At 44.8% G+C, this 19,432-nt stretch overlaps 2 protein-coding genes across 22 annotated transcripts in view; both read left to right on the top strand.

Annotated features, from left to right (window-relative positions):
* The window catches only part of LOC125738633 (collagen alpha-1(XXV) chain-like), a 49,606-nt gene extending 45,427 nt beyond the window's left edge, over nucleotides 1-4,179 (top strand). Inside the window, exons 4-6 of the mRNA XM_049007787.1 lie at nucleotides 560-567; nucleotides 681-732; nucleotides 4,067-4,179. Coding sequence (XP_048863744.1) covers nucleotides 560-567; nucleotides 681-732; nucleotides 4,067-4,179 — 173 coding nt within the window. The remainder of the gene's footprint in view (nucleotides 1-559; nucleotides 568-680; nucleotides 733-4,066) is intronic.
* Nucleotides 2,941-19,432, top strand: part of col13a1 (collagen, type XIII, alpha 1) — a 49,777-nt gene continuing 33,285 nt past the window's right edge. For 11 of the 21 annotated variants that reach the window (XR_007397039.1, XR_007397040.1, XR_007397041.1 and 8 more), the window contains exons 1-11: nucleotides 6,674-7,849; nucleotides 9,744-9,794; nucleotides 12,225-12,260; nucleotides 12,584-12,610; nucleotides 12,897-12,923; nucleotides 14,211-14,237; nucleotides 14,331-14,357; nucleotides 15,039-15,065; nucleotides 17,384-17,446; nucleotides 19,054-19,146; nucleotides 19,306-19,347. Coding sequence is in view for 18 of the 21 variants with exons in the window: in XM_049008794.1 (XP_048864751.1) it covers nucleotides 7,616-7,849; nucleotides 9,744-9,794; nucleotides 12,225-12,260; nucleotides 12,584-12,610; nucleotides 12,897-12,923; nucleotides 14,211-14,237; nucleotides 14,331-14,357; nucleotides 15,039-15,065; nucleotides 17,384-17,446; nucleotides 19,054-19,146; nucleotides 19,306-19,347 (654 nt within the window). In the remaining 3 variants the exon portion in view is untranslated. The other 10 variants (XM_049008783.1, XM_049008784.1, XM_049008790.1 and 7 more) reach the window with 10 other exon arrangements.

Genomic DNA, 19,432 nt, shown 5'->3' with positions numbered 1-19,432 from the left:
GCTCCATTTACTTTATAGTAGGAATGAAGAGATTTACCAGTTATCATAATAACCTCAATGTTATTTTTACTGATTTCACCTAAAGGTGGGCAATATGACAAAAAAAAATTTGTATAGTTTGTTTTGAAAAACCAACAAAATTGGAATGTATGTAGTTATGTTTTTATTTCAAGATCAAGTCACTGAGTTTGGATCCACTGACAAAGAAGTGAGATGTACAGACAGCACTGAGGTCTTATGCAGACTGAAACTGCTTTGTTTCACATCGGTCTATTTTTGTTGTAGTACTATTATCACCACCAGACACACAGACATCATGTGACTGGTGTTTGCTGGTTTACTCTGCCCTTATAATAATAGTGTTTAGTAGTACACTTGTAACTGCACATGCTAAATTAAGTTAAACATTAATGTGCTATATCGCCATTCTTGCGATAACTTAAAATTGTGGATACAATTGCAACCATAATAAATTGTCATATTGGCCACTAATAGCCTCACCCTTGTTCCGTCAGCTGTGGTCCTATACTTATTGTCGCTCCCTTTTTCTCTTTTGCAGGTCCTCCTGTAAGTAGACACTACATCATTGGCTACCCAGACTGTGGTAATGTGACTGCAAATTTGCTTTTTGTGTGTATTTGTGCTTGTGGGATTGCATAAGCCTGGCGATGTCGCTGTAGACCTCGGCTCTCTTGGTTAGCATGCTGGGGAGCTCTCAGTATAACCTTCCAGGTAAGATCTGTGTCCTGTCATCCTTGGGATGGGACATAGCCTTATACCTTAAGCAAGAATGCAGAATGTATACCTTAAGAATGCAATCTCTGAAATGCTGTTAGAATTTTTGATGCTTTTGAAAAATCCAGCACAGGTGAATTAATGATTTTCAGCACCACTTCAGCTTGGACATCTGAGTGCTTTCATCTTATTCCTAGAGTTAAACACCTAGTTGCAATGTCCTTTTTGGGACGCAGCATCCTCGGTGAGATGCGACATCCTCTGTGTCTCTGTTCTACGTTGTCTAATGTTACCTGCTTCATATTGAGACAGTTTCTGGTCGAGCGGCTCAAGCTGTTCAGAGCTACTCTATGTTTCATAATACAGAAAAGATGCTCCTCTACTTATGAATGAGTTGCGTTCAGAACGGGCGTTCGTAACTTGAAATGTTCGTAAGTCGTTATTCAACATCATTTCATGGGTATACGCAAGTACAAAGAACTAGGATGCTGGAAGTACACACGCTACACTGCTGCTCGGTGGGAATAGTGGCCAGAAGTCATACTAGGCAGAATTGGCACGCAGAAAAAAGAATTGATGTTGCGGACAGGAAAATGGGAGCCCAAGGAACACAATTTCGACTTACAGTCCTCTTCATTCGTATGTCTGAAAGTTCGTAATTTGAAAGTTCGTAAGTAGAGGAGTGTCTGTTCATCCAAGAACAGTGAGCAGTGCTTCCATGAAGGTACACATTCTGCCAAAGAGTCTGTCCGCATTGAGGCCTGTGGGGGGTGCTGAAAGCGCCAGGAGACCCCGGATCGGATATTCCAGCGACTATTCCCGACCCAGCCTTCCTTTCTTTCCACTCTTCGACACCCACAGTCTGCTAGGTTTCCTCTAGACGGACGTGAGGCTCCCAGGGATTCGTCGGTCATTCCCCTTCTGCTCCTTGGCCTGTGCCCAAGATTCCAGGCCCCCTGTTTTTCTCCTTCTGGTCTCTCGCCTCCCCCACTTCGCGGTGAGACAGAGTGCCATATGCGTATGCAAGCGAGATGCAGGCATCTCCCCAAAGCGAGTGTCTACGAGCATCTCTCTGCAAGGCAAACGAGGCCTAAGTGCTGATAATTAACACATCAGGGGTTAAGCCATCAGGGCTTTGTGTAGAACTAAGACTATTTATTTTCAGTAGCATATCATTAGCCACCTTTTGCCAAAATGCAAGTGTTTATTTTTTGCTTCTAAAAATTTATGACATGGTTCAAAAATCTGATGACCCCATCTGACCTTTCCTGGAATAACAGGAGAAGGGCTGCAGTGATTTGTATGAATTATTCCACACCCATGTTTATATAAGCATGGTAAGTTAACATGATTACACACAGAATAGCTACTGTGAAACTGGTTCCTTCCTGTTTTGCTAAGCTGCGGTGATTTTTTAGGCAAAACAGTACAAAAGTCGTACAGGGTCAGGCTTTTGCTGTCTGGCCATTCTCTTCTTGTTATATGTTATGTTATTAATATCAATAGGAAGAACCTTTCCCTTAGACTTGCTCGAATTTACCTTGAGGTTTGGCACTGCTTGGGATGATTTATGCTTTCAAACCACCCAGGAATATCTTGTCAGACATGCTGCTGGTTAATCAGTGTTGAGCTCCAGGGTTTCAGGGAGGAAGTTGGATGTCGGAGGCTAATTGTCACCCGCCCCTCCGGCAAAGAGGGGCAGTCACGCAGAGGTGCGTGTGGTCATCCTGAGAAAACAATATCATTTAATTCAGGAGCCGACGGGAGCCCATGTGTGTGTGGCCTGAACCCTGGAGTTTATTTTCATGTGAGACCCGGGAGCCCTCAAGGTGGCGTAAAGGTGGCCGAGGCTGAACCTTTGGCAGCAGATGGCTGCTGCACTCCTGAGTGCAGAACCGCTAATGTACAGATGTACAGATAAGCAGGACCTTGCTTAGCCACAGCACACCGTCAGTCCCTGCTGACAAATGCCATGCGCTGGTCACAGGTCAGCAGGACAAAATCTGCAGCTGCACAGCACATCTGCAGCAGTACGGTTTCATGTATATGCATTCAGCATGCAATTGCACTTATATTCTTATAAAACACTGCACTCTCTAAAACAAGTAATTTCCACCATCGGTTTATCATCAATTTATAATTAATTAGAATAATATGAATAATATTGTGAATGGGTGACACTAAGACATTTTTGTTTTTTGAAAATTGAAGTAAACCTTTAAGCTTATGTGGAAGTAGGCGTAAAAGAGTGGGGGTACCTATGGGGCAGGCCCGTTTCAGGGTCCCTATAGGGTAAACAACAAGAAATCAGCCAGGAATAGCCTACACTCACATATGGAAAAATCCACCCTCCTGGGGCTTTCCAGGGAAGATTGTTTCAGTCTGTGGTCCTGGAGCTCTGACAGTGAGATAAAGCTGTTCTGCGGTCAGACAAAAGCACATTGCTTTGGAGATGTCAAGTGTGCCACCGGCAATTAGCACCACTCTTGGTGGCCACAAGGAGCCATAGATTCCCCAGTGTACCCTCACCCACTCTCTGCTGACGTGCCCAGATTTAGAGATTAGCATCACATGCTTTTTGGGCCTCACTCTAACCTGGATGGGAAATATGGCCTTTTCTTCCTTGTCTGTCTTAATTTACTAAACTAAATGTAACAGCAGTTTCCTTCCTTTATAATTAAGGGTTTTATTGGAATATAAAATAAAACAAGTTACATACTATCTTTTGAATCAGATCTTATATCCCTTGCTACAGTATTGCACTTAGACCAGCATGACTGGGAGGAGGTTCACAGAATGACTGATGCTAGGCACACCAAAGGGCAAGAATGCAGCGCTTTGACCCTTTCTGTGCATCCCAGAAGGTCTGGCAAGAATGCAGCTCTTTGACCCTTTCTGTGCATCCCAGAAGGTCTGGCAAGAATGCAGCTCTTTGACCCTTTCTGTGCATCCCAGAAGGTCTGGCAAGAATGCAGCTCTTTGACCCTTTCTGTGCATCCCAGAAGGTCTGGCAAGAATGCAGCGCTTTGACCCTTTCTGTGCTTCCCAGAAGGTCTGGCAAGAATGCAGCTCTTTGACCCTTTCTGTGCATCCCAGAAGGTCTGGCAAGAATGCAGCTCTTTGAGCCTTTCTGTGCATCACAGAAGGTCTGGCAAGAATGCAGCTCTTTGACCCTTTCTGTGCATCCCAGAAGGTCTGGCAAGAATGCAGCGCTTTGACCCTTTCTGTGCATCACAGAAGGTCTGGCAAGAATGCAGTGCTTTGACCCTTTCTGTGCATCCCAGAAGGTCTGGCAAGAATGCAGTGCTTTGACCCTTTCTGTGCATCCCAGAAGGTCTGGCAAGAATGCAGCTCTTTGACCCCTTCTGTGCATCCCAGAAGGTCTGGTCAGGCTGGGACAAAGAACCTAAGACTCCAGGCCAGCAGGCTGTATGCTGCTTTTAGGCCTAAATGTGTGTGTCTTAATAGCATAAGGTCAAATTTATTAATTCCAAGGGGAATGTGTTGACAGTTATTCTTGAAAATTATTGTCAGTTTGAAACAACGTCAAAAAAGTCAACTTGAATGGAAGATGAAGCTCTTTAAGTTGTTTATATCTGCTACACAACTAAATCATAATATTATTATGATATATTTTTAAATCCAAACTGAATTTGTTATAGTCTATGACTAGAGTTTAGCATGGGATGTGTAAAGGTGGGAACTCTGTATCTGCAGGACTCATTATGGCCAGAGTGGGTGTCTCTTCCGGATATACTCTTTTCTGTGACGCTCACTCTCTCTGTCTTCTATCTACTTTTCTCACCCTTTTTCAGGGCCCTCCTGGACGAGCTGGCTTTCCGGTAACTGTCTCATGTCATGTGTCCTGCCTGTGTGCTGGTGCTGTAGCTACTGACACCTTTGGGCCTTTCCACTTAGAAGCTGTGTCATTGGATAAATCAGTACAGGCATGGCCAATTGCCACCGAGATTAAAAATTTGTAAAAAAAACATTGCTCAGCTTCTTAGAGGACAAAACACACCTGTGCTTTCAACAGAGGGACATGAAAATATAGATTGAGTGAACAAAAATGAACACGAATCAATTAGATACATCTGTTAATGTATGGTCTTAACAGAACTGGCAAAATCTCTGCTCATATCAGAACTTTAAATATGAATTTGCGCACATCTATCCCCAAATTACCCATAACATACATGATCTCCAATTCACCTGGTATCCACAGCAAACTGCTTGTCTCATGGTAACTTCATAGTTCCCTCTCTTGTTGTCCAGGATGTTTCCTCTGCTCCCAGTCACTGCATTTGTCAATTTTAATGTTACTAACTTGGGGAAGAAGGGTGTGACCGTGGAGGATGACCTTGTCCTCCCGGAGGTATACTTTTATCTGCTGAGTGTCACAGAAAAACTCTGGGACAGTTCCTGTAAAACTGATAATGAGACATTGTGGCTCGACAAACTGACAGACACGTTAGGTGTTTCTTCTTTCAGGCATTCATCTAATTATTGCATGGCATTATATTGGCCTCTTTATTAATGACCTTGGTTTTGGGAATCTGTATGTAAGGGGGTCACTTTAGCAGGCTGGGTCACCGCCTACCCCGTGTGATGGTTTGCACTGCTGAATTGAAAACCTGCATAGGAAAATTTGGATAGCGTGCTGGAATCTGTCTTTACATTTTGGTATCCTGTGGTTGTGATTGAATGGTATTGCAAGTGCAGCTGACAATATGGAAAAGTAATGGCACTTAAGCTGGTCATAGCCATGTGAAAGACACAACCTCTGAGACTTTCACGTTAGTTGTGAGTCAGCACCTTGGACAGGGCCTCTGAGTGTGAATCTCTGGAGACCTGTATCATATAAGTAACTGTACGCTATCATGAAGATTAGCTCGAGGAGTGCTGAGAGGCTTAATTCCTATATTTAATTTCATGCTGAGAATATCAGCGATGTTCATACCTCACCAGCTTGTCACTAGTTTGTTTCTGTAAACACGCCTTGTGGTCACTGAACCCGTGGTAGATTCAGCACTGCAGTAATTCTCATAGCTGAGTTTGTTCAGCCAGAACCCCCATTCCAGTGTGAGGAGATCACACCCCCCTTACAATTTTGCAGTGACCCACCCATTTCCTGCAGAAGTAAGCCATCAAAAATCTGTCATCACTGACCAATCTCCAGGCTCTGGCATAGGGCCCTGTGGAGATAGTTTGTGAGATATACCCTTAAAGCCTGGGACGGTGCACCTCCACACAACAATTATACTCTAACATGGTGTATCTGGAGGTATGATGTAGCCTTGCGTTGGGAGAGAGACCATTGGTCTTTTTATTCCCATCCCTGATGCTTTAGCATTTTAGCTGTTATTTCCTCTGGAAGGGCACATCAATGAAAAATATTTATCAGAAAAGCTGCCTTTTATTTTTCAGTTAAGGTGTCAGTCATTTAAATAGTTCCCATTGGGTTACTCTGGTGATATAAGGTGTTCAGTTGCCTCTTAGTGTGCAACCAGAATTTTGCTCCCCTTTCTGCACACTAGTAAGGTCTTTACGCTTCTCCGCATGTCTGCATTGGTATTGCTCGGCCGATCACAAGTAATGCCTGAACCTCTATAATGAGTGTTTTTTAGTGTTAGCTTTAACTATCCATGTAGTGTTCAGCTTAACTTTACCAACTTCGTCTGGAGCATCATCTGTGCCCATAATAATAATGAGTAAATTAGATTGAATTAGGGATGGGCTGGGGGGGGGGGGGTCTGTTTTGGCTGGGAATACCACAAAAACGGTGCTAATTGTGTTTGTAAAGTTAAGCTGTGGGTATCGCCCTAGTCTGATAGCTACCCTCTCCCAGAACACTCATTCACCCTCTCCTCTTGACTTTACATTGGCCATTAGGGGGACAAAGGATCAATGGGAATACCTGGAAGACTGGTGAGTTATCTGAGAATGTGCACCGTAGTGTACTGTCAGGACCCTTGATGGCGGGGTATCATCCCCAGCATCAGCATGTTGTGAGTCTCATTGTCTGGAAGGGTTTCACACTCAGAAAGATCTTCAGAAGCTGAAACATGAACAAAACATCACTGCCAGTCAATCATTCATGGATAATACTGTAATGTTCACATTATTATTTGTAAGGTTTGTGGTATTATGTTTAGGCTCAATGAGATCCATTACATTTTTTAGATTTTCTTATTGTCACAGTGGAATTTTCCTTTGACTCTTGGTTCCTGTCTTTCTTTCATAATTCCTTTCTCTTGTAATTATGTTGTTTTATTATCTCTCAGCCACAGTCCATTATGCGCTTCCTTCCCAGTCTGAAAGAAGAGTCACACTAACACTTTCAAGCTCATGTCTGTGTGGGGGTGTGTTATGCCAGTAATGTCAGGAATCATACTCTCTACATTCATACCTCCTTGGACACATGTAACTTTATCAGGCAATTGAATACTAACCATTATTGTTTCATACTGACCCAAGTTTTCAATAAAGAGAATTAAACAATAGAGAGGATTTATATACTTTGGATAGTGTTCATCATTTGGATCTTAACCAACAAGCTGTGAAGATTGAACACATAGAGAGACAGACCAGCCTGCCTGCAGATGCTACAATTCAGTCTGATATTATTTACCTGACATTTATCTATTGTTTGCTTTCTCTTTTACAGATTTCATTTGACAGATTAAAATAAAAAAAAAAACAAATCCAGTTTTCCGCATAGATGTGTTATATGTCCAGTCCGACCTAGGTTTCTTGGACAGTCATGATGCTCTGATTTATTAGCTGTGTTCTGTAAAAAGATCATCCTGTATTTTGGGTGTCACATGGGAGTATGGCTGCTGTGTGACTCCCACGTGACTCTCACATCAAGCCGCGGCTCATGCCCTGCCCACTCTCGTCAGCTGATTGTCTCTTCCCACGCTCCCTCAGAGATTACCAATCAATGTCCTGCCCGTTTCGCCCGCCCACCTGCCCCGCTCATGGAGCATGCCCAGTCCCTCTGGTCGTCCTTTTCTCACCCCATTCCTCTCTCTGTGTCTCTCTCCCTCACGCTTTGCATGTGACTGTGTCTGCTGTGACTGACCAGGGGTTAAAGGGAGTCGCTGGGGAGAAGGTAAGTCTTGCATTTAGAGGCAAAAAATGGGCCTGTGTGGGGGTGGGCGTGAAGTGGTTAGTCTTCTGTCCATCAAACAAGGGGACCACACCTGAACACCAAAATATCACCAATAGATTTTGAAGGAAACTTTTTCAAAGCATCAAGTTCCTTATTTATTTATTTATTTGGTTTTTGGTTTATTTTGGAGTCTGAGGGTATTTTTGAAGGGTCCATGTGATGTCATGTGTTGATTTACAGGCCGTACCTGGATTAGTATATTCTGACTCCATTGCCAGATGTGTGGCTGGACTGGTTGGATTTATTGGGATCTCTTGCTATAACTTATCTGATACTTATTTATATTTTCACCACTAGAGAAAGCAATTGTATCCCACTGTTCCCTTCCATTAAATCTTTGGAATTGGCTTTGGAATATTTTGTATTTTTTTATTTTTTTTTTTCTCATGGCTTATGTTGGGGCTTGGATGATTTGGACCACCGAAAAGAAGCATTTATCGCTGTCATTATGCATTAAAAGGAATTACTTTGAGAAAAGATCTTGAGGTTGCACCAGTATGACCCATGTGATTCTGCATCGGAGGTTATGAGAAACCTGTGTTGAGTGAAAGGTATCAGAAATCAACCGCTAATGGTTTTCATTTGTGCAGCAAGGCTTTCTCTGTGGTCTCTTTGAGATTCAGTCACGTTTTTAAGGTCTTTAGCACCTAATGTTGTAACAAAATAAAACTGGCCTATATCTAATTTTCAAGACCAGCTTTTATTTATTATGAGAATTGAGGCTTTAAGCCAGACCGGAGAACATGTACCAGAACGTGCAGGATTCAGACAAGGTGTACTATAAAGCCTGGCCATTTGAGCCACCAGCCGTGATGGATGGACTGCTGGAGAAGCACCTCCAGTGTGACCATGCAGCTCTTCTGGGGAGTGTGGTTTCTTTTGAAGGAAATGAGCTTCTGCTAACCCCATCTTCTGCATTTTCAAACCCTTGAATTTTTTGCCATGTTTTCTTGGGGTGTTTCTTTTTATCCCCTTACCTGCTCCTGTTACCTTATTTAGGTATAGGTTTGAATTTATGAGGTTGCTCTCCCTTTCTCTCCTGCACTCATATCCCAAACTCCCCACAAGGCCATCTGCTGACCTTTGATATGTTGTGTTGGAGCGTGTGGGGTCTCTTGACTGCAAGAGTAAAGTGGAGAACTCCAATTATGTTGTTCTGGCATGCAAGCAGCGAGTGTCAATGACCTGTCGTTCCCTTGGCCTGAGTGCGTGATTGGTGCGATAGCAGTGGTGTGTTTTCATGCTCATTAGAATTACCTGAATTTTGATGGATTGCAGGGTGTTGATGATGGTGCGCTGATATAGAGTTTCTGGGCCGGGGCTAATGATGTGGAGCACTTGAAATTTGATATTGGCCTCTCTGGCTACTGTGTTGATTTTTGTGAGAGGTCCTGTCGAGTGGCTTCTGAAATTCATGGGCAGGCTGACCCCATGCAGAGCAGCCACTTTGCACCAGGAAGGAGTCCTGTGGGCTTTCTGTGTTTACACAGCAGTGCTCTTGAGCCCCTGAGTGGTTCTGTCAGGTTCGAGTTTGGCCTTGAAATGGGACCTGTTCCAGTGTGCCTCAGGACTCACTAGTCTCCTCAGAACATTTGTCTTCACCTACTCATTGCCAGAGACCTAGGATTTGACCCAAAGCAAGTCAGTAATAAGAATAATGGAATGCAGGTTGCAAACTCTTAAGTAATTACTTTGTTGTGCTGTAATACAGTGAAGGAAATGCATCTACACCGGCCTTCTCAGTGATTACATATATAAGTGGTTCCTCTTGTAGGCAGTGTGTTGGTCAATGTGCTGTACTCTCGTGTTCTCACCATCATTTGCTTGTCTTCAGGGGGCACCAGGAGAACCAGGCTTGTCCATCATTGGCCCACGAGGACCCCCTGTAAGTGTGTCTGCCTACTGAATGTCTTACTTTATCCCTGTTATTTGTTTATTTTCTGGATCGAAAGTGATTGGTATCTCTTTATCAATAGAACAAAATCCAGTCACGGTTCTATTGTGTAAGTTAAGAGGCTAAACCATTGAAGGCACAATGTGATATTCGTGTTTTTTTCTGACAGCAGCTGATGGTGTTAGCAGTGCCAGCTTGGGTTATTTTGACTGACTCATTGAGCACCAACAGACGTAAATTCAGCAGCTCCTTGAGTCTCTGGTTACTCATTAAACCACTTTGCCCTCGGCTGCTCAGTTACTTCGCGGTGGCCCCTGTAGCACAGAGCTCTCCAATCCTAAATCGAATGCTGACTTCCTGCATTAGTCATGGTGTGTGTCCTGGTCATCATTGCTACCATGCCACATCCTCTTCTCATCTGGAAGAGCAGGTCGAACTTAGGTCATTCAGTGTGTTCGCAGACCGTGTGACTTTTTGTTTCAGGTGGAAATGTGTGACCAAAGACCACACTGTTCTTTTTTTCTTCTGCCTGAAGAACAAGGGATAGCACCCTTCCACCACCCTCACCCCCCCCCCCCAGTGCAATTTCCTTTCTGATTTCACCATGAAGAATTGGTTATGTTTGCTTTCGGGGGTCTTTTTGCATGGTGGTTTTTCTGCTGGCAGAGGTTACCTCGTGACAGCGGCTGTGACCTGCTAGAGCTTACCTGACATCTGTTTTTCAGATCGGTGACTATGTAGCCCCCCCTCCTTCCTAAGGCTTAGCTAATAGGTCCCAGACCTGCGGGAGGATGCAGCGCCCTGTTACAGAATGATATGTTGAAAAGCAGGGGCTCCTTCTAGGTGATTTCTTGTGTCAGATACAGTAAATGTAACTGCTGGCTTCATGTTGAGCCCACGGAGCCTGTTGGTGGGAGGTTTGGGAATCTTTCATAGCAGAGAGGTGCAGAAGGAATGGAAAGTATCACCTGGCTTCATGTGCTGAGTCAGATGCACAGAGCCTTTGGTTTAATGGTGCCCTCCGTGTCATGTGTGGAGGGCATTGTCGAGGGCACTCTTCTGTGTTAGGATCCATTGCAAGCAAACAAAAGAACCATTTTAATGTAGTTGAGAGTATTTTCAACCAGTGTGCATGGGGTCTTTTTAATTTTTTTTCTTATATTTATGTCTTGTCTTTCTATCGAGTGTTGAGCAGCCCTGTTAATTATGACAGCTGTAGACAGGGAATATGATTGTTGTTACTTTACTTGATCCTTCTACCTATTTCAGTGAATCATAACTTCATGCACTTTATGGATGTATTGGGACACCTGGCCATTATACCCACAAGAACTTTTATCACATTCCCATTCTAAATCCATAGGCATCAGCATGGTGTTGGTTCCCCTTTTGCAGCTATAATAGCGGCCACTCTTGTGGGAAAGCTTTCCATAAGATATTGGAGTGTGTTTGTGGGAATTGTTTGCCTATTCATCCAGAAGAGCATTCGTGAGGTCAGGCACTGATGTTAGATGTGAAGGTTTGGCTTGCAGTCTCAATTCTCGTTCATCCAAAAGGCATTCCATGGGGTTGAGTTCAGGGCTCTATATGGGCCAGTCATCTTCTTCCACACCAACTTCACCATGTCTGTATAGACCTTGCTTTATGCACCATCGAACAGTCATGCTGGAACAGAAAAGGGTTCCCCAAGCTGTTCCCACAACGTTCGAGGCATAGAATTGTCTAAATTTTCTTGGTATGCTGAAGTTTTCCCTTCACTGGAACTAAGAGGCCCAGCCCAATCCCTGAAAAACTGCTTCATACCATTATCTCTCCTCCACCAAACTTTAAAGTTGGCACAATGCAGCCAGGCAAGTAATTTTCTCTTGGAATCCATCAAACCAAGACTGTTCTATAAGACTGCCAGACAGAGAAGCATGATTTTTTCACTGAAGAAGAAATTTCCACTACTCCATAGTCCAGTGATGTCATGCTTTACACCACTCCATCTGATGCTTGGTAATGCGCTAAGTTTCTGTTGTTCCACTTTTCAATAAAACCAACAGTTGATCATGAAATATCTAGCAGAGACCTGCTCCAATCACACGATCTGACTTATTGCAAAGGTGGCATCCTATAACAGTACCAGGCTTGAATTCACTGAGCTCTTCAGAACGACTCATTCTTTCACAAATGTTTGTAAACCTGACTGCATTGCTAGGTGCTTGATTTATGTACCTGTGGCAATGGGTCTGAATGAAACACCTGAGTTCAATGATTAAGAGGGGTATCCTGATACTTTTGTTTATATAGTGTATTTGTGTCAGACCGTCTAGTTCTGCCCAAAGCAGGTCAAACTTAATCACATCACTAACTGACCCTCTTGTGTTTTGTAACGCGCAGCCCAAAGCCTGACACCTGTGCTCTCTCCCTCCTCTTCAGGGACAGCCAGGAAGCAGAGGTTTTCCAGGATTCCCTGTAAGTTTCTCAACATTATGAACAATGTCACTAGAAAATCTCTTAACAGAATAACAATTGCTCCTACCCTGCTACTGTGCCTTCTTTCATGTCCTTCCCATTCCATTGTTCTTGATCAGTTGTCATCATTTCCTGCTTATGCATGTAACCCTGGTCATGTGTCTCTCATACAGGTCTTGAGGTTTTACTTTTTATGTGCCAGCTATGCATGTGGTCCTCAGACACATCCAGCGGCTTTCGTGATGCACTTTGTTACCAGAGAGTCACCTAGTGGAATCAGCAGATATCACATTACTCATTTCTCCATTGTTTTTTCCTTTCAGGGTCCAATTGGGTTAGACGGAAAAGCAGTAAGTCCTGAGCCATGACAAATACTGGTTAACTGAAAAATTTAGGGTTTTAGAACTCAGCACTCCGCCATAAGTTAGTGAGCAATGAGGGTGATTAGTGTAATTATTGTAATTTTAGTAATAATGAGATTATTACAACTATTACAGAAGGCTAAGGAGGTTATTGTGAGGTGATAATAAACATTAACTTAAAAGACGGCTTGTTTATTACTCATAGTGGTATTGGTGATTGCTGAAATTACCCAGTGCTTGATTTTGCATATGTCACGTATTACTTTCTTTGCAGGGACAAAGTGGTATGAAAGGAGATGCGGTAAGAAAATTAATATTTGTATTGCAAATCTTTTTTGTAATGACTTGACACCCACTGTTTCCAACCAATGCATTCATTCACTTACAGATGTTTCTTTACATCTGACCATCATGGCTGCTGCTTTGCGTTGTTTTTGTGTCAAGCAGCCACGATGGTCAGATGTAAAGAAACAGCTGTAACTGCCCAAATCACTCTCTGCAGATAGACTGTGTGTCTCTCTGCATTTTGTTTGGGTCACTCAGCAGCCGCAATTTTTTTTCATTGATAAAAATGATCCTTTTGAACTTTTATTTTAATGAAAGGAGAGTATTTTTCTGGAGTTAAAACTGGAATGTAAAGTCTCAGAAGGAAGCAGTGTTCCTAATAATACAGGCAGGTTTGATCTCCTGACTGGAGCAGAACTACTTTGCTGGCTGTCACACCTTTAGTGTCACTGTCTCCATCACCCAGTCTCCTTCCTTGATCTCTGCCCGTCACTGTCAGGGTTCTGAAGGAAAACCTTCTTCCTTAAATCGAACAGTTTCCTGTGTGTGTGGTGTCTTTTTCATTTGGTCATGTTCAGAAAGCTGGTCCAATTTTTGTCTCCCTAAGTGAATATATATCATTGATCTTGGTACATTTCCATGCTGGTAGCTCCATCACCCCCCCACCCCACCCCCCCGCTTCGTCAGCAGTCTGGATTTTATCAGTTTTGCTGCCGATTTTAGAGCCTCTGTGTGTCTTTTTCTAAACACCATGTTCTTTGTTCTGCTCCAAGCTGTCAGGCAGGCATGTTTTATAAGGGTTTTGCTTTAAAGCACATGGCCGGGCATCACTGGCCCCGTGCCGTGTGCAGAAGCCCACATGAAGGCCGTCTAGGCCATGAATAATTCGGTAGTCCCAGGTCTGACGTGGCTCCAGTATTGTTCGCTGGAGGTTAATGTGTATTTAATGAGCCACATTCCCTTTTTTCCAACTCAAACTCCTGAGATGCCTTAAGAACACTTAGGCAAGAGAACGAGGTGATTGTATTTTTTTCTGGAGTTAAAATCTTATATTTACGCACATAGAGAACATCTAAATCTAAACCAGGCATTTCAGATGAAGATGAAGAAAGTTTAGTTTGTTTCAATATTAATTACAGGCCCCGCCAAATAAGAAAAGGTTTTTCATGAAGTTCTTTGCGATTAGTGTTAAAATCCAGTGGTTGCTCAGGGAGTGGCAATAAAAGTTCAGGGTCAGTTTGTTTGCGCTGTGATGATGGCGGGACTTCTCAGTCACGTGTGTGTTTTCTTCATTGTTTTAAAGGGTCCTCGAGGTCCCAAAGGCGTGCCAGTAAGTGATACTTTACTGTGCTGTCTATGGCATTCACAGTGTCCCTCTGTGTTTTCCTGCCTGTTTAATCGGCGTATGTGTTCTGTATTGTAGGGTGAACCAGGCCCCAAGGGAGAAAAGGTGAGGCCACAGTATCTAACATATTTTATTACCTGGTCTTTCCATGAACCACTGAAATGACTCTTATATTGATTTGCCTACCCCATCTTTTTCTCCATGACACATACACAGGGGAGCGCAAGCTTGGCAGTGTCCTGTCTCTGGCATTCAGAATTTTCTTAAATTAAACCACTGTGTGGCTCAGTGGGCTAAGCTTTTCTGTGATGAGAAGGTTGCCAAGCCTGGCTTTCACAGAATAGTCGCATGTCCTTGGGCCCTTGGGCAAGGCCCTTAGCCCCCAGCTTCACGGGGGTGGCTGCCCTTTACTGCCAAGCTTGCGCTCACCTACATATGTATCATGGAGAGCAAGGTGAGGTAGACAAAGAAGAGAATTTCCCCATGGGGACCAATAAAATTTCATTCTGATTAAAATGTAAAAACAAAACTCACACCTTAAATAATTAAGTATGGAAACCAGACCATACTGCTGCTTCTACATTTGGTCGTCTTCACTTTCGTAATGAATTCTGGCAGCTGTAGATTGGTGGAGCCTAAAGCAGGCAGCCTGGCTGACTTCACCAGCACAATCGGTCTGGTGCCCAGGGAGATTTATTAAGACAATATTAGGTCGCACCCTCGCTTGTCCTTTTGCTAGTTTTTCTTTGTGAATGTGGACACTTAAAATACCTCTTCTCTCTCCAGGGTATATGTGGAGAGTATTCACCCAGGGTAAGTGAATTTTCCTCGTAGCCCTCATTAAAGGTCAGAATTGTGCTGGGTGTTGAGGTCATCAATTATGTTTTACCCAGAAATGTGAGTAATCTATATCTGTGTAACTGATTAATAATTGGCAGGGTTTCAGCATACAGAATGATAGGATGGAGGCTGAGAGAAAAGAAACTCATCCTCCAGAAAGGGATTTTAATGCCATAGCGCAGGCCGACACATGTGGAGTTACCGGACTGTGTGATTTTACACTTCAGACTGGGCTGTGTGCCTTCTGTCTGTGGAGAGTGGGCTCCTGCTTTAACAAGCACACCTTAATGAGTTTACCTTACTACTAGGTCCTGACCGCATGCTTATGTCCAGCGGTTGGCCAATAATGAGAGATCTGGAAAGGAGGAAACGGCTGCTAGACAAACGAAAGACTGATGGCTTGCATGTGTGCAAGGCGCTTGGACAGACTCCGTTCCTGATGCAAATGAGCGCATTCCCCGGGGCGGTTCTTTAAGTGGAAGCAGGGCAGTTACTGGAAGCTCGCTCCGGCACATGTGATAAAGGCCCAAGTTTGACTGAGTACAACTGTCATGCACCCCCAGTAAAATATGCCTTGAAATGCTTTTAAATACATCCTTTCTTCTCAGGGGCACAAAGTTTCTCTGTTCAGTGATGTTTAAGTGTGGAAATTCAGATACTAAATATATAAACGGTAAAAAATAAAAACAGGACAGAATATTTTGGCCGCCTTCCGCTCTCCATTCCTGCCGGTGGTCCTGTCCTGTCTTTCTGTGCATGTCCTGGCTTGTTTTTACACTCATTTGAATCCCCTAGGCAGACCATGTGGGGGGGGGCATTATTGGTGGGTGGTTAAACTGTCAGGGCAGGCTGGGGGACAACCTAAGATGTGTGGAGTAAGACAAGGAGAACACCCATTCTTTTGTGAGTGTGTATGTGTGTGTGCGCGCGCGTGTGTGTGCATTCATGTGTGTGTAGATTATGTTTATATTGCATTGTGGGGCCCATATGTCCCCCACAATGTCATGAAAACCTTAATGTTGATGTTTGATGTCGGGACTATTTTTCATGTACCCATAAAGATCTGTGACTGCAAGTAAAAAAGGAAAACTGCCAAAAGTCTCATATTTTGTTTGGCTACTTATGGTTAAGGTTAGGGCTGGGTAGGGGTCAAGGTTGTCATATTGGGATTACAGTTTTCCCCATATAAATGAATGGAGAGTCCCCACAAAGTTATAATTACAAACCTGTGTATGTGTGTGTGTGTGTGTGTGTGTGGCGGGTTGCTCTGTGCAGGACTCCTCAAGGAGAAAAGCACTGGCGGCATTGCGCTCCAGTCATATCATGATGCAGAAGGTTTGTGGGTCTCTCCCTGCCCCAACATGACCCTACCGACCCTATACCCATCTTCCCCCATCGCCATAGTGCCACACAAAGAGAGACACTGCTCTGAGCTAGGGCCCCCCCTCCTCTTGGCTGTGCAACCTGCTTGCTCTCACAGGGTGGAAGAAAAAACATGTAACTTCCTGGCACTGCAATCTAACCATTTAGAGACCTGATTTCTGTTAGCTTTAAGGTTACGGGGTAAGTGGAATAATTCATTGCATCTTCAATCTACATGCTTTAGAGAACCGAGATTGAAGGATGGGCCATTATCTGATAATATCCAGCAATATAAGTTCTGTTTGTGGTCCAAGATGTTGGGCTTTGGGCGGATCATGGTTCAGCAATGTCTGACAGTGTGGGTGATTCCAACAGAAACGGCGCATTGTACAGACCTGTGTTGGAGGACTGGCCACAGTAAGTCGCTGTGTTCTCTCTCTGTGGCACGGTCGCGTCCAGTCTGATCTCTGGACCACCTCATCTGGAGTAGGGAGCACGTCTGGCTGAGAATCTCCACCATCAGGGAGTGTGGCTTGGCAGCTGAAAAATTCACATGCTCAAAATGAAAAGCTAGTATCCCAGTCACCAGTAGCAGCAGGAAGAGCCATGCTGAGCAGACATGACTCTCGCTGTGAGTCTGTGTGCGGTTTACCCTGGCTGGGCCGACATATGGCCTTTCAGGTCACATGGCGTGAAGATGGTCGGATTCCTCCACACGTGCTCCCTGGGCGAACTCCTCGCTCTCCTCCACCACTCTCTACCCGCCTTACAGGTTTCTCTTATTCTTTCTCCCTCTGTCCTTGCCCTCTGTTTCCTGTCTTCTCTCCATTCTGCCGCCCCCCCCCCCCCCCCCACCTCCAACCCCCGGCTGGCCCTCCGATCAACCTTGCTGCCCTCCGCTGACCACCTCTGCTTTGTGACCTCATCAGATACTGCCCATCGGCGTGCGAAAAATGCCCCCAATAAGCCCTCTAAACCTAAAGCGCCTCAAGGTATATTGTCCTCTGGCCTGCTTGCCTCTTCCGCTTGCCAGTTGCCATGGACGGAGGCCGCTCTAACCCTGCACGTGGCTCCCGTGTGTCAAAACCAGGCTGACGGCAACAGAGCAGCACGAGTGTGTTAAGCCTTCCTGCACTATTACCTAGGGGGCAGTAGGGTGCTGACCGCAGTGAGTGCTGTGCAGATTGACATGGCGGGGTCGGCCCATCTTCCATCTCCGTTTCTGGATGCATCAGCAAGCAGGGTAGAACTCTGGGGCATGTCCGTCCCCCTGCCACATCTGTGCACCTCGTTAAAAAGGTCACAGCAGAGATGTAAACCTGCCAGCTCTGTGTATCCTGTGCCATGGTACCCTGATCAATGTCAATGCATGCGGGGGAGCATCCCGGGTTGGGGGTCATAAGATGGAGCCAGGTAGCTTAAGCACGCCACCAAGGCAGCAGTCTCTCTGAGAGCAGTCTGTAGATGCCGTGCAGCTGTGCTCTGCTGTGGGCAGCCATTGTTCAGTGCAGTAAAACCCCAGAAGAACACTTTTGCTGAGGAATAACCCAAAGTTGACATATATCCGGGTAGAGAGCAGCTAAATGGGCCACTGTTCTGGCTCGTGAACCTTGGCCCCTCACATGTCAACATCCTTCCTCTTGGCACATGGGAATCCAGCCGGCTGATGTTCTCCCCCTCGTCTTTTTTCTAAAGGTGTGGGCACTCTTTCCGAAATAGAACACCATGTTTGGAGTCAATAGGCACATTTTTTGTCGCGCGAACCTAAAGATGGGGTCAGGGGTTTCGCCACACCAATCCTAGACAGATTAAAATAGCAGCACAAAGGAGACTCGCTTCAGTAATGCACAACCAGAGTCATTATATCCATATACTTCTTGTCATGCAGTAAATCGTACCTGTAGCTATTCTTCCAAATTTAAAATAGTGTTTTTTCAGTTTAGAAATTCTTGCAAAGGAAACAGTGGTTACCAGACCATTTGGGAGGCATTAGATGTTTGGCCTCATTTGTTGTAATGAATTATGATTGAATGTGCATGATTCGGGAATAGCGGACTTTGATGAAATGATAGCTGGAAGTGCAGCTAAACCTGTGACAAATATCAAAATTTGTATTGTTCCACATGGCCATTCAGTCAGCAGAAACTGAGTGTATGTGCTGAATTTTATCTGACTATTTTCTATTGCTTTTGTCCAGCAGATTGTAAAGCAGATTCAGGAATATATATTTTCAAATTATGCCTCCTTCAGTATGATGTCCCCATAGTATTCCTGTCTGCATATTCCACCTCGCGTAAACTGTTGCTTGGTCTACGTATGACTTAGCATGGTGTTGCCTCCTTGCACGTCCTGGTGCCGGTGTCCCTGCCTGCCCATCACTCTGGCGCTATAGTGTATGCATGCGGTCTGCTGTGATGTCAGCAGAGATGATCTCTCTCAATACATGGTCGCAAAGACAGCAGCCTTCAAGCTTCTAACCTCGCCTTTGCTCCTACTAATTAAAGCATGTCCGGTGCGTCCTTTGCCTGGCATAACAAAGCTCTTATCTAAGTGAATTTGATGAGCCAGTTGTAGCAGCTGGTAAGCTGTGCTCTCTCAGCAGGGCGAGCCTGGGGCTCAGGGCCCGCCTGGACCGCCGGGACCACCGGGAGCGCCGGGGACACCCGGCATTGCGGGCATCAACGGAGCCCCGGTACGCCTGCACGGCTCACCCCCCCTCCCCCCACCCCCAGCATCTTGTGGTGCTGTGAATCAGTCAAGGTGTTAACATGCTGTGCCGTACCACCCTGCTTGTGCCCCATCATCAGCCTCTTTGTAATGAGTGCCTTGAGTTACTCTGCGTGTCTTACAGGGAAAGCCTGGGGAGCCGGGTAAGCCAGGCAAAGACCCACGGGTGAGTGTGAAGCTCACGTCATCCAAACTTTAATAAAAATCACAGCTCGTGAGAGTTTAGCTTATACAAAAATGTTGGGAGGGCA

Source organism: Brienomyrus brachyistius, chromosome 3 (genome assembly GCF_023856365.1).
Source record: "Brienomyrus brachyistius isolate T26 chromosome 3, BBRACH_0.4, whole genome shotgun sequence".
Classification (NCBI taxonomy): domain Eukaryota; kingdom Metazoa; phylum Chordata; class Actinopteri; order Osteoglossiformes; family Mormyridae; genus Brienomyrus; species Brienomyrus brachyistius.
Note: the sequence above shows the minus strand (reverse complement) of the source record. Positions and strands in the feature narration are given on the sequence as shown.